The sequence below is a fragment of the Elaeis guineensis genome, chromosome 11, assembly GCF_000442705.2.
Source record: "Elaeis guineensis isolate ETL-2024a chromosome 11, EG11, whole genome shotgun sequence".
Lineage (NCBI taxonomy): Eukaryota > Viridiplantae > Streptophyta > Magnoliopsida > Arecales > Arecaceae > Elaeis > Elaeis guineensis.
Genome location: NC_026003.2, coordinates 23,092,492 through 23,107,845, shown reverse-complemented (window position 1 = coordinate 23,107,845; position 15,354 = coordinate 23,092,492). Strand labels below are relative to the sequence as shown.

Here is a 15,354-nt window from a genome sequence, read left to right as displayed (position 1 = left end):
AAAGATACATTTTCTTCTTCAAAATATTAAGAAATATCCAAAATTTTAGCTAGATAGAAGAATGTCAGACTGCTTTTAAGGATCTTAAGAAGTTTCTTGGCTCTCCACCTCTTCTTTCTAAGCCGATCGAAGGTGAAGAACTATATATCTATATTTTTGTTTCACCTTATGTAGTTAGCTCAGTTCTTATCCGAAAAAAAATGGACATTCAAAGGCCTATCTACTACACCCACAAATTACTGGGAGATGCAAAGATCTGGTATAAGATGCCTGAAAAGATGATATATTCTTTGATCATGACAGTCTGGAGACTCAGATCTTACTTTTAAGCTCTTACTATTACAGTATTGACGGACCAGTCGCTCAGATCAATATTACAAAGGGTTGATACTTCAGGTCGGATCGCCAAATGAACTATTGAACAGTGAATTTGATGTCCACTAGCTACCGACCTCGAACTACAGTTAAAGGCTAGATACTAGCTGATTTTATTACAGAATGCACTATCTCAGATGATGGGTCGATCCTGGTAAGTCCTAAAAATGATGATTCATTTTGGATTTTACATATGAATGGAGCCTCAAATTCTCAAAAAAGTGGCATCGATTTGATTTTGGCTAGTCCTGAAGGGTTCGTGACAGAGCAGGTCCTAAGGTTCAATTTCAATACTTTCAATAATGATGCTGAATATGAAGCTCTGATGGTGGGTCTCAGAATGACAAAAGAGCTCGGGCTCAGAAAATTAAAGATATTTACAGATTCATAACTTGTCGTCAGTCAAGTTCAAGATCAATTTGAAGCCAAAGATTTCACGATGGCTCATTACCTGCAGAATGTCAAAAAACTATTCAAAAATTTTGAAGAGCTTGAAGTAATCCAAATTTCTAGATTGAAAAATACCTGGGCTGACGCTCTATCCCACCTCACCACTTTGGTTTTTTTCGAACTGAATCAGAAGGTATTAATTGAACAGATGGATAGGCTTAGTATTGAGATATTCTCTGTATTTCAGATTGATCATGAGCCAACTTGGATTGACCTCCTCGTAGATACATATCTAAAGGAGTTCTGCCCAATGATCCAGCCAAGACCAGAAGCATTAGAAGACAAGCTTCATGGTATGTTCTTCAAGACAGCCGCTTATATAAAAAGTCTTATTCTCTTCCTCTACTTCGATGCTTGACACCATATGAAGCTGACTACGCACTTTGAGAAGTACATGAGGGGATATGTGAAAACCATCTGGGGGGCAGGTCACTTGCTTATAAAATAATCTGACAAGATTACTACTAGCCAACTATTCAAAAAGATGCAGCTGATCTTGTCAATAAGTGTGACCAATGCCAGAGGTATGCTAATATCCAACATCAATCTGCTGTTGAGTTTATTTCTATTACCGCCCCTTAGCCCTTTGCAATTTGGGGGATGGACATATTGGGACCTTTCCCAGTAGCGACAGGCCAAAAAAAATTTCTGATGGTAGCTATTGACTATTTCACAAAATGGATAGAGGTAGAATCTTTGGCCCAGATCATAGAGAAAAAGATGCAAGAATTTATCTGAAAATCTATAATATACCGATTTGGTTTACCTCGGATCATCATCACTGATAATGGTTGGCAGTTTGATAACCCTAAATTCTACTCTAAATTTTATATTGATCATCGATTCACTTCTGTTGGACATCCACAGTCAAACGGCAAGGTTGAACTAACCAATAGAACCACCCTCCAGCGTTTGAAGATAAGGCTCACTAATGCAAAAGGGTTATGGGCTGAAGAGCTGCAGAGTATACTGTGGGCATATCAAACCACATATCAGATTTTGACAGGAGAAACTCCTTTCAGACTCACTTATGGGACTGAAGCTATAATCCCAGTAGAGATTGGCTTATTATCTGATAGAAACAGAAATTTTCATGAAGCAATCAATTCAGATCGATTGAGGATCGATCTGGATCTTCTTAATGAAATGAGAGAACAAACCCATGTCAGAATGGTGACCTATAAGCAGAGAATCGCTAAGTATTATAATGTCTGAGTGAAATCAAAATCATTTCAGAAGGGTGACTTCATCCTAAGGTGAGCTAAAGTTTCAAAGCCTACTGAGCAAGATAAATTGGCTCTCAATTGGGAAGGACCTTATCGAGTCACTGATGTAGTTCGCCTAGAGGCTTATAGAATTGAGAATTTATATGGGTTTGTTATTTTCCGCACTTGAAATTATGAAAATCTCAAAAAATATTATCAATGAAAATATTTTAATGAGCTTTTTCTTGTATGTCTTGTCCCCTCATTTATCAAGATTTGGTCTTTAAAGAGGTAAAGCCCCGAAGGGCACATGTCAAACTAGATTCTGGTCTGGTAAAGCTCTGAAGGGCACACATGTTAACCCGAATTTTAATCCAGTAAATCTCTGAAGGGCATGAATATTAATCCAGATTTCAGTTTAGTAAAACCCTAAAGGGCACACGTCAAATTGGATTTCGATCCAGTAAAGCCCCGAAGGGCACACATGTTAACTCGAATTCAAATCCAATAAAGCCCCGAAGGGCACGAATGTTAATCCAAATTTTAATTTGGTAAAGCCCCAAAGGGCACACATTAAATCGGATTCTGATCTAGTAAAACCTCGAAGGGCACACATGTTAACCTAGATTCTAATTCAATAAAGCCCCAAAGGGCATGAATAGTTAACCCAAATTCCAATCCGACAAAGCCCCAAAGGGCACACATCAATCCAGATTTCAATCCGATAAAGCCCCGAAGGGCATGAATATTTAATCCAAATTTCAGTCCAGTAAAACTCCGAAAGGCACACATCAACCCAGATTCTGATCCGATATAGCCCCAAAGGGCATACGTATTGATCCAAATTTTAGTCTGGAAAACTCCCAGAGGACTTGATCCCCTGATCAACCGACAAATCTTATGCCGAATATGAGACCGAAGGGATCTTACATCGATTTCGAATTGATATGATGTTATATTGATCTCTAGAGCGAGATTATCTTTGGAAGATTATCTTTGGGTTCTCTTGAAAATATCGACCTCCGGATTGAATCTTAAAACTTGATCCGTCTGTGGTCATATAAATAAAGGTACATTCGAATCTTGATTTTTATTTGATTGATGATGGATGAATTTAAAGTTATCATTTTTTGATCCTATTGAATTATAAAGATATATGTGGCTTTTTTATCCTGACAAGCAATGAAATTCACTAAAATACACAAACAAAATCAGGATGCCTAAAAAAAATATTTCTTGCATTAATATGAAAAGAAAGTATAGAAGTAAAAATCCATATCGGGTTTACATGTTCCATAAAAAGGAAAAAAGAAAAAAGAAGAAGACCTATATCAGTTCAGTACATTCTGAGAAGAAAGAAAATTCCTACTGGATGATCATCGATGCATTGGAGCTTTCCTTGGTTGGTTCTTTCTTGGTCTGCTCTAGCTTTCCAATAATATCAGTAGTAGTAGGCTCTGCGACTGGGGTGGACTCCGGTTTCTTACCAACCTTGAGGACTTCAATCTTCACTGGAGGTACCATGGATATGGGCTCTGCGGTGATAGCTTTAGTTGTGTTCGCCTCGGTAGGAGATCGATCAGATTACTTCGCTGGCTCCTCTGTCACTTTGGGGGGTGACTCGAGATCTCCCTTCATACCCATCTCGATGGCCACCTTCAGAGTGACCTTGGAGATATCTATCTCGGGGTGCAATTTTTTGATCAAGTTGCAGCACTGACTGGAGGCGTAATCATACGCACCCTCAGAGCTCTGAGATACTTCATCTTCAAACTCCTTGGAAGCCTTGTATAGTTCCACTGCCTTAGCCATCTTATTCTGCTCCTTTTTAACTTGTCTCTTCAAGGCCTCTATGTCCTTCTCATGAGCCTCATTGGTCATTTCTGTCTCTCTAAGCCTTGGCTCTAGTTCTTTATTCTTCTCAACGATAGTATGTAGATTAAAAATCTTCTTCTCCTATTTATTAACCTTTCGCTAAAGATCTAGTAGGTTTTGATTTTTCACCTTCCATGCCTTCAGCTTTTCTTCAAGTTGATATTTGAGTTCCGCAGCAAGTTCGGATTCTTTTTTCTTCTCCTCCTGGAGAATAATTAGATTGGCATCCATAGCCTCTTTATTCTTTAACAAGTAGGCTATGTTCTCATACATGACCTTGAAGTCGACGGCGATTTACAAGACAAAGGTTCAGATAGGTCATTCACCAAAGTGGAAAAAAAAGGAAGAGAGAAGAAAAGAAAGAAAAACTCATATGCATGAGCTGCTCAAACTCATGGTTGGCGATCTCCTCAGATTTATTTTTTCGACACACCTCCAAATCGACAGTCGGCATCACTGATTCGAGAAGATCTTGGTCTAATCGGGGCCACTCCAGGAGTGACATCCTTATCACGGTGTCTCCCTCAGCCGAGCTCGATGGAGCCTCGGAGGTTGTGGTTGGCTTGCGCCCGATCTCTTTGAAAAGCGACGCAGGTCGGGTGTTGTTCTTGATCCTCACCACCACGGATTGGCAAGATGGGGTTCCAGCGAAAGGGCCCGAGGAGAATTTTGTGGTCTTCGGGAGGCTTCGCTTCTCCCTGAGTTAACCAAAGAAGGGATCATCGAAGAAGATCGGGATGCCGCCTGGGCAGGGGGAGGCACTGCACCTTTGACTCTCTTTGGTGTGGGGTTGATAGCAGATGGCTTTGGTTGGTCCTTCCTCTTCCTATCCTCTACCTTCGTTGGATTGAACCTCATTTCTGCATTAAACAGATATTTCAAAACAATAAAAGTAGAAAAGAAATGATAGAGTTGAAGAGTAAAATACTTCGGTCTTATCCCGAGGAGAGTACAGATGAATGTCGGCATCATACAATGCTTGATTATTTATCAAAGAAGATAACTTGAATGTTTTGGTAGCAATCAGGATTGAATGAGCCACCTCATTTTCGGAGAGAATTTCATTATTAGAGTTATATTTAGTATCCGAATGTTCCCAGAAAGTTCTAAAACCTCATGGAATTAGAGTCCGGACAAAGAAAAAATGGTCTTTCCAGCCGTGAATTGAAGATGGAAGGCTGGGTCCAAATTTATGATTTTTTTTAGGTGAGAAGTACTACCAACCTTTCTCACTCGGATGCCTTTTCAAAAAGCCTTTTCAAAAGGACCAAGGATCTAAATAGAAAAATCCTAAGATCTATGTGAAGGAAGTTACACATTATTATGAATACTATAATTATCCTAATTGTGTTCGGAGTTAGTTGAGTGGGATAAACCCTTTAAAAACTAAAGACGTTGCTGAAAAAGAGGTGTAGTGGAAACTATGGGAATTTCAGTGCAGGGGTAAAACGGTAATTTGAAAATTTTTTCAAAATTATAATTTTACAGTGGAAATTATTAATTAATCTAATTAATTAACATGTATTAATCCTATACAAGGATCTAAATATGATATATATAGCATGCATTTAAATTTAAAATTTTGAATTCTCTACAGTAAATATTTTACTGTTATGTGTTTAGAACACATTACCTTCGTGCAGGTAGTCGATCGCTGCAGTCTGATCATCATCGAAAAGATTTGATCATTGCAACATAGCCACACAGTGTATTTGGCCTTTGCAGATCATCCACACAAAGCTCCCGATCTGATCGGCTCCTCACGAATGTTAGTTCATCGCAGAACCCTTTCGACGGTCGATGCTGATCGAACTCCTTTGATCGATGTCTGCTGACTCTTCGGATACTCTGAATTATCAGCAAAGGTGCTTGAGAGATTGATGAAGCTCTTCCTAAAGTTTGGTAGGCTCACGACACTCGTAGCTCACCTTCTTACTTCCCAAACCCCAGGCAGAAACCCTAGGGTACTCACTGAAAACCCTGCGCCCACTTTTGTTTCTTTTCTTTTCTTTTCTTTCGAAAGTTTTTGAACTTCCAACTCACGCACAAGGCTTCCTCACGCCCACTATTCTCTCTCAAAAAAATTCTACGCACGTCCCACCTTCTCTTCACTTTTAAAACAGTGCAAGACACGTCTTATCCACGTGAGAGGATAAAGATAGGTGGTTGCTCACTTGAATTCAAATCGAATTTGAATTCAAATGCAAACCAACCCATCCTTATCCACTCAAGACGAGAGAAGAGAAGAGGCGTGGGTTCTTTGTGCATGGAGAATTTACACGAGAAACTCTTTCTCGTGTAGATTAAATGGCGCACAAGATTAGGTGGGTGGTGCATGGATTAGTTGCCCATTCAAATTCAAACATCCTTTGAATTTGAATGGCCAACAAACCAATCTTTATCCAGATAATTGGCGCACAAGGGAGGGTGTGGGAAGGCTTCTATGTGGGAGAAAATTCATGAGAAGTTGTTTCTCGTGAATTCAAATGGACGCAGATAAGTGAGGTGGCGCAGGGAGATGAGGTCAAAGTGGTTTCAACGTAATTGAGCCAACCTAATCAAAATAGGCTAGGCACAATTAGACTAAGTTAAAGCCAACTTAATTAGGCTTAATTAGGCTCAATAAAATCCTAATCAAATCAAAAATTGACTAAGCCCAACCCCTGATCAGATCAGGGACCAAACCACCTTGGCGATTAGGTCAACACTTAACCTAATCGGGTCAAACCCAACTGAATCCAATTCAGTTGGACTTGATCCAAAAATAATTACTCAATCAAATTAAGTTAATTAGTGATCAAATCACTAATTAAACCTCTCATAAATACTGAGTCCAAATCCGATGGGCAATCGGACATCAGAGTCCATCGATATGAAACCCTGATCAAAAAGTCCCAAACCAGTGGGACTCTTGATCCCGGTACCCAAAATATGTAGAACTCATGATTAGAGAATCTTGATTCTCGATCACAGAGTTTCAGACACGTAGGACTCAAAGTCCACGAGCATTAGGACTCTTCACCAGCCATCAGATCAGATGGAAACCTCTAATATGTGTGACCCCACAGGTTCGAACCTAAGTCGATAGTACAGGAACCAATTCCTGTACTAATCGAAGTGACCATCTAGCAATGGTACCCGACGTCCGGATAGGTCGAATAGTCACAATCACAACACTCAAAACCTACGTGAATATGGTTATTGTATAATTCATCCTTTTGACCCCTGTGTATAGGATGACTCAGGATTAAACTGTCAACCCTGATCAGATCATCCGAATCGTGCTCAACTCAAACAGTCCTGTGACTCTTCACTAGGACTACTCTGGCCAAGGTTTTACTAAATTGAAATACGACTGTACACAGCTCCTGAACTGGAGTGGTCAATCCCATCTTGACACACGTACCGACAAGTCAAGTACTTGACTACACCCAGCAGCCTTCCGTCACTGAATTAGAAATTCAGGTAGTCCAGTGCCTAAGTGCAGTGAGTTGCTTGCAAGTCACCGTGGCGGTCTCAGATCGGAGGGACATTTATACCCATATCCCATCAGAGCAAATCTTGACAGCAGATAAAGCTTCGGAGTCGGTCACATTCAGTACAGATGTACCCTTACATCTCACTTGTATACCATACCAGTGTCTCCACACTCCTTGGTTAAGAGGACAACCAACCCATATGGCATACAATGACCTATGCTTGATAAACGTTGTTGTCCTTGGTAACAACATATCATTTGATCGCGAACAGGTTTAAAGACTAGACGACAAATCCTCCTTTGTCGAGTCTAAATAGTCCTAAGGACTTCACCACAACACAGGAGTTCATTAGAAGATGAAATAATTTACGATGAAAAATATCAAAATAATTTTTATTTATTTATAATTCATATACTAATACAAAAAAGAGTACAATTGTCAACAGGCTGATGATTGGCTTTGGGACACTATTCCCAACAGGAACCGCAGGCTAGATCGAAGGGACTCATCATAGAAAGCTATGCAGCCCTCGGGAGGATCAGATATCCGACCTTCTGAATCCAGTACTATCATCTCATACTCATCGGGTATGTCATATTTGTCCCTAAGGGTTATGAGGTTCTCCTCGATCAAAATAGATCCCTCTATTTCTGGATCAAGGTAGTCCGTGAGACCATGTATAAGAGATTCTGCGCTGTGATCCGAACTCCCTTCACCTATGGAATCGATTTCGAGGTCCTCTTGGGGTGGATTTTCTACCTCAATGGCCAGTAAAGGTTGGGTTGACCTAATCTGTGAGTCGCCTATGGTCTCTTTCCCGTTTCTACCCATCTTGGACATATTTCTTGAGAAAAAATATGGGGGAGGAATGAAAAAAATCGAAAGAGAAAGAAAGGCTATCTTTTTTACGGCTAGAAGAGAGCAAAGAGGGAAGACCGATACCTAAGAGAAACAGATGAAATCCTCCCAAGAGGTGAAGAGTGGAATCCTTTCCTCCCACTCCGACAAAGATTCTCACTATCTCCGACAGCCGCTCAACACAGAGAGACTTCTAGAAATAATTTGGCAGTACCTTCGTACGATAATAGCACAAATGAATAGTGGTCGGGGGGCAAAAGCTTTTTATAGGCAAACCGATGGCTTGGATTGGCTGGTTTCCTCGCCGATTTGTGATATCTTACATTAATCCTGTGCTCGATCAGACGGTAGTTAAATGCACCTCCTCTCAAATTCAGACACGACAGATTGATCCGTGCCCAAGCTGATAAGCCAATCAAACGTTGACAGATGGTGCACTTTTATTTGATGTTTTTAAACTGTCTGTCCAAGCAATGATGGTAGAAGTTGACGGATCATTTCTTGAAAGGTTAGGTCCCTTTGTTTTCAACCAAATAATTAATTTCTATGCTTTCGAGACACGGTGCATGTATTCCAAGCGGCAGCAACACCAGTCTAGAAAGTTTCGAGGTAAAACATGAAGATAAGATCTCCTGATCGGTGAAAATCAAATTGAAAATACAAATATGGAGATAAGATCTCTTGATCGATGAAAATCGAATAAAAAATTCAAGTGTGGAGATAAGATCTCTTGATAGATGAAAATCGAATCAAAAATTCAAGTGTGAAGATAAGATCTCCTGGTTAGTGAAAAATCGAGCCAAAAATTGAGTGTGGAGATAACATCTCCTGATCGGTGAAAAATCGAGTCAAAAGTTAAATATAGAGATAAGATCTCCTGACCTGTTAAAGCCGGATCAAAAATTCAAATACGGAGATAAGATCCCCTAATCGGTAAAAGATCGGGCCAAAAATTCTAACTTGGAAATAAGATCTGTTGACCGATAAAATCCAATCTTTATGGCAAATGCTTCCCAAATTAGTGAAAACCCAACCTTATGAAGATACTTTTACTTCCTATTTCGATTAAAAAATTATCACTTCGGACATAAGAAGTAGAGGGCAAAGTGTTGGTGCATTAAACCAGCCTCAAGATACGTGGCATAATCATATGTGATCAAAGAAACATCAATCTGAAAGCATCAGATCCCAGCAGACCAATTGATTGGTTAGCAGATTCAGCTTGAATTTTTATCGACCTGAATGAAGAACATCCTTGCATTCTATTCGGATGACATCTCAGCTAACAAAGAAATGTTCAGATTGGATATTTACCGACCTGAACCCTAATACCTCACTATCCGGAATGAATGTTATGACATCTCTATTTCACCTCGATTGTCTACTGAGGAGAACTATTATAATGACAGACTTAATCGTTCTACAAATGTCCGCGATAGTTTCCTCAACCAAGCCAAGCTGGCCACGATCTCATATTTAGCTATGCACCAATTCACTTCAGGTGGCTTTTTAACCGCCTAGCAAACTCTTCTAATGGCCTAGAAAACTCTTGAATGGCCTCCTCAGCCCCTCTATAAATAGAAGGATAGAGATCTTCCATCTGTAAGTTCAGTATTCTGAAACTAGAGGAGACTCTATTGATAGAAAATTAGACCAGATTCTTGGCTTCTACCCAATTTTTCTCTAGTTCTATTCAATCTCTTTTGCTCTTCTACTCTTTTCCATTCCTGTTTTTAAGGTCGAATTGACTTAAGTATCGGAGGGTTAAGAACCGAAAGATTCTTATTAGATTTTTTGACTAATTTTATAGATTGAAGGAGCTTTTATCAGGTCACAAAGATATCGCTCCAGTCCAATTTCGTTTAAATCGATTCATTCTACTCTAGGTTTTAAATTCAATAGAAACAGGTTGTATTTTTAGTCAGAAAGTGGTTGATGCCTTTCGCGGCATCAACCGTTGGATTGAGCGCTCTCAAAGCACCACAAAATCTTCTACAACCATTGCACAGATCTCAAAGCCACTATTGAGTAATCCAACGGTTGACACCGTCAGAAAGGTAAATCATTATTTCGCGCGAAAGATACAACCCCAACCCTCTCCCCAATTATGGAGCCATCCGAGCCTCCCACTTGTGTACATAAACCTCTTCATCTCAACGGCCCCTCCATCTCCAACGGCTCCATTCCACGCCTCTCCCCAAAAATGGTGGCCGCCCAACCTCGTTTCCCGCCCCCTCTCATCCTCCAAATCCCTCCTAAACCAGAACCCCACCTCCCCCCTCATCTCCTCCAAACCCTCCCTTTCCTTCCCAACCCCCTACAGATCCAGATCCCTAACCCTGAGGGCGACCTCCTCTGCTGTCCCCGCCGCCACGCTGGCGGCCGAGACCTCGTTCCGCCACTGCTTCTCCAAGTCCACTGATGGCTCCCTCTATTGCGAGGGCCTACGTGTCGACGTCATGGAGGCGGCCAAGAGGAGCCCCTTCTACCTCTACAGCAAGGCCTAGATGACCCGCAACTTCGAGGCCTATCGGGAGGCCTTCGAGGGGCTGCTCTCGATCGTTGGATACGCCATTAAGGCCAATAATAATCTCAAGATCCTGGAGCACCTCAGGGGGCTCGGGTGCGGCGCTGTGGTTGTCAGTGGGAACGAGCTCAGGCTTGCCCTCCACGCCGGCTTCGACCCCTCCAGGTGAAACCCTAGCCTATCTTCCTCTATACTGCGTGATCTTAGTTTAATTCTTGAAGAAAAAACATTAATTTTTATGTTTGGGTTTTCCACTTGTGACATTTCATGCTTTGTATTAGATATGGGTAAACAGTGATTTTTTTGACCCAAAGAACCATAAAGATGTTATATTTATGGTTTTTATGGTCGTTTCCGTCTAGCAAAAACATTTGTTAAAAAATTGTAAGTCAAATTAGTTTTCATAGTATGTTTCTTGTATAATATCACTTTTTTATGACTGAAAAAAAAAAAAAAAAGCTAGCTTATAACGCCATCACTCGTTAAAATGATTAGTATTCTCTCATGAAGGATGCGAATTAGTTTAATTCATTTCCTCCTTTATATTCTCAACCTTGAAGCTTTGACCAGGTGGACTTTGGGACTTTGGTTTCTTGATCTCAGTGGAGGTGATCAATGGTGCTGAGCTGCGCTGTGAGTCATGAATCTGATTGTTGTTACATTGTTTATATTGGAATTAGATATCTGAGGCTTATTCTTCAAATTGCCCTGAGATTTACGTGTCAAGTATCCTGGCTGAACTGCTTCCTTCATTTTCCTATTAAAGTATTGCTTGTCTTTGCGAGTCTTTTTCTGTCGTGCATACATTATGTAATGATATGGGGCCCCATTGGCAAATTATAAGTGTATCTATTTGTTCTGTTACCCCAAATAATGACATAGATGTTTGGGCTTTCATAGCTTTATAACTGTGTATGTCTCTTCTTACTTGGCGTTCATTGCCCACTGATAGTTGAATCTGTTTCATTGTCTACAATGTGGTGATCTTATCTGTGCATGGCAATATTTAATCTTCCCAGTTGGTATTTTGAAGACCAGGTGTATATTCAATGGAAACGGGAAGCTCTTGGAGGACCTTGTATTAGCTGCTGAAAAGGGGTATTTGTTAATGTTGACAGTGAATTTGACTTGGAAAACATTGTGACTGCAGCAAGAGTTGTGGGAAAGCAGGTTCCAATTTTACTTAGAATAAATCCAGATGTTGATCCGCAGGTACGATGTTGCCAGTCATTCGCATCTAATTATAATGTATTAAGTGCATTTTGTTGTGCGATATTCATGTCTTCATCATTAACACAGTGATGTACAAAGAAATTTATATCATTGTAACAATAGCTGTCCAGCATTCTCTCATTTAGTGGATTGGTTTTGTGAAGCCATTAATCTGCCATGCTATTTGTTCATAACAGGATGGAATGCTTATAGAACCTCATCAACTTTCTATTCAAATATGTCATCCAAGTTTATTTAGATCCCCTATATTGAACTTTTTACACATTTTGATGTTCCATCGTTTAGATCTTCTATCTTTCCTCTCCAGAGCTATAATTTTGCAGTCTGCTCTCAATTATTTTAATCTATATTTTGTACTTAGTCTTCCTTAGTCTACCCATTTCAACTTAATTTTCGAAACATTGACTCGAAATTCATAAAGTTAATGTGCCTACATCATTTATTTTTCCTCAACTGTTTAAAACTAATTTGACAGTATTATGTAGGAAAATGACATTAACCCACATGTCTTCTAACTCCACTCCCGGGTTTCATAGCTTATGCTGCTTATATGTTGTGTGTTTAATGAAGGAGCATGCTCTCAAAAGACAAGCACTACAGATCTCCTATGTAGTAAACATGCGACAGTCAGGAACACATAAGAAGCTTATCTTTGGTTCACTTGCTGCAAACTTAAATCTATTATAAGTTAAACCTCCCCCCTTTTCTTCTATTATGGATGATGGATTTGAGGCAAACAAAGGGTCTATCTGAGATGTTTTGGATGCCATTGATTAAGCCTAAACCCTCAAAGTCGCTTAATTTGCATGAAATTCAGCTACCCTTTATTTTCTGCTTTTGAAATCGTGATTAATTGAAGCTTTCCTTCATATACTCAGGTTTTTGTTCTCATCTTGTCCATGGAAGTATGTGATTGGCAAATAAGACTAGCTAGGACCTTTTGCATGCTGCTTCTTGCTCATGGACTGCTTGAAACTGACTTTTAGCTTAGGCTAACCCATGAGGCTTACTTTCTTGGAACATTTATTTTATCAATTGCCATTGAATTGCCCATTATATGCTTTCCTACAATCATGCGATAGTGGTTGCTTATTGACGAACAAAATGGCCTCTGTTGGAAATTTGAACATACAGAAAAAAATACCAAGGAAATTTGTTGAACTGAGTAAATCATAATAAATCTTTAATGGATTAGGTCAGATTCTGATACTTTCGAACAAAAGCCAATTCAACAGTTGGGAGGACTGTAACCAATATGAGGACTCATTTTATTTAACTGTAATGAATATTGGCTCAAATTTTTTTTGTTTAACTTTAACCTATGTTGGAGAATGCATTTTTTGGAATTCATGCCCAAGTCCATGACTGCTGAGTGCTGAGACACTTAAATATTGTCTATTCTTACTATTTGTTTCAGGTTCATCCTTATGTTGCCATCGGAAATAAGACTTCAAAATTTGGTATTTGAAATGAGAAATTGCAGTGGTTTCTAGATGCTATCAAGTCATATCCAAATGAAATCAAGCTTGTTGGAGCCCACTGTCATTTGGGATCAACCATCACAAAGGTAGCTATTCTACTTGCTGACTTTTTTGGTTTGTTTCCTTCTTTTTTTGCACTTTGATTAACTTATAGCTGGATTGAAAGGCCCTTAAGTAGTTATGAAAGTAGGTGCTAAAAGGGCCTCTGGATGAGAAAGTTCACTTGACAAACAAGGCTACATTTTCTGCCAATGTAGCAATTTATATTCGCTATAAATTTTACATAGTAAAAAAAATGTGATGATGTATCATGTAGATTTTTTACAAACATCTTACAAATATACAACTGATTTGATATATGAAGTATTGATATCAGTGATATAGCTGAGAATTGGATCAACCTTATTTTTATGCTTTACTGATTATCTTGATTCATCTGTATTCTGGCATTTGTTGGTTGATAAAGTTAGCAGTGGGCATACCAATCAAAGTCCCCAAATTTTTTACTTGCCTTATGATATTGAGTATGGATATGTTTTGACACAAAGGGATAAGCCTTATTGTATTAGACAAATTGAATAACAATCACTCGCAATATGTGTAATACCTATGGCCTATGCTACCTAAGTCATGGATCAATTTAGCACTTGCAATGCATGTAATGCCTATGCTACCTAAGTCATGGATTAATTTAGTATATGTTTTTCAATTCACCCCCCCTGCGCCCAAAACCCAAGTTTTTGGAATCTTTCACAAAGAAAAGATTAATGAACATTACTGTGGATTCTAGAGTAAACAGATTTCAATCTTCCGACAATGTGAGATGTCACTCAGTGATGCTGGGGGTGTACAGGAGGACTAGAAGTCAGACAGAACCTCCATGCATTTATTATCAACATGTTTACCTCTAATGCCTTCATTTTCTAGTGGCTCGATTGTAGTCTATATTTTCATTGCACCAAAAGGTTAGGTGTATTGTAATATTACTATTCTGTGCAAATGACTCCTAGGATGTAGCCAATCTGACAAATTCCCTGCTAGGAGGTGCTTTTCAGTGGCCAAACATATGTATCATCAATATAGTTTTATGTTGAGAACAGCATTATACATATGACTGCTCCGATTGGACTGATTTATTTATTTATTTATTTTTGATTCTGAAACAAATTATCAAGCATACCACTTGGAGACTGTAGACTGCAGATTGTCATGTAAACTATTTCACTGAATACCAGAGTAAGGTGTATTTATTACGTCTTTGTACAATTTATCTCTTAGTTTAGTGCCTTTCGTAGTTAGCTGTTTTTATGGATAACATCTTGTACATTTCATCCATCTGTTTTGGTAATTTAACTTCATATGTGCGTGAACTTTATCCGTGTCCCTTGCATGCCTAAGTAGTTCTGATTTCTTTCTTTGCTGAAGTTTCATATATTGCAGCCACACCAATTTGCTCTTTTACTTTATTCCTCTTTTGGATATATAATCAACTTAAATTGAATATGATCTAAAACTAGCTTCTCTTAATAATGATCAAATGTATGAGTGACACATTGCAATCAGCAGGAGCGTAGGCCATTTTGAGCTAGCAAGTTATAGTCTCATAAACAAATGACAATGAACATGTGTGAAGATTAATTTGTATGTGCAGAGTGAATCCTGATCATGTAACTAGAATGTGCTACACTTGTTTTTGTAGGTGGACATATTCAGAGATGCTGCGGTTCTGATGGTGAATTACATTGATCAAATTCGAGCACAAGGTTTTGAACTGAAGTACCTGAACATTGGAGGTGGTTTGGGAATAGATTACCATCATACAGGCACTGTCCTTCCAACACCCTTGGATCTCATCAATACTGTAAGCCTAA

The 15,354-nt window shown here is 39.2% G+C and overlaps 1 protein-coding gene across 5 annotated transcripts; it reads left to right on the top strand.

The window, feature by feature from the left end:
- Window positions 1-10,373: 10,373 nt before the first annotated feature.
- On the top strand, window positions 10,374-15,344 carry LOC105036526 (diaminopimelate decarboxylase 1, chloroplastic-like). 5 transcript variants are annotated; one of them, XR_012135354.1, is made up of 5 exons: window positions 10,377-10,934; window positions 11,340-11,402; window positions 11,789-11,981; window positions 13,420-13,569; window positions 15,183-15,344. XR_012135354.1 is itself a non-coding variant. In XM_073245645.1 (4 exons), exons 1-2 carry the CDS (start codon window positions 10,750-10,752, stop codon window positions 11,911-11,913), a joined length of 291 nt encoding a protein of 96 aa, XP_073101746.1. In that variant the 5' UTR covers window positions 10,374-10,749; the 3' UTR covers window positions 11,914-11,981; window positions 13,420-13,569; window positions 15,183-15,344. The 5 variants fall into 5 exon arrangements, 1 of the variants encoding a protein (XP_073101746.1); XR_012135353.1 differs by having other exon boundaries at window positions 10,379-10,934; window positions 11,803-11,981; XR_012135352.1 differs by having other exon boundaries at window positions 10,382-10,934; window positions 11,808-11,981.
- The last annotated feature ends 10 nt before the right edge of the window (window positions 15,345-15,354 follow it).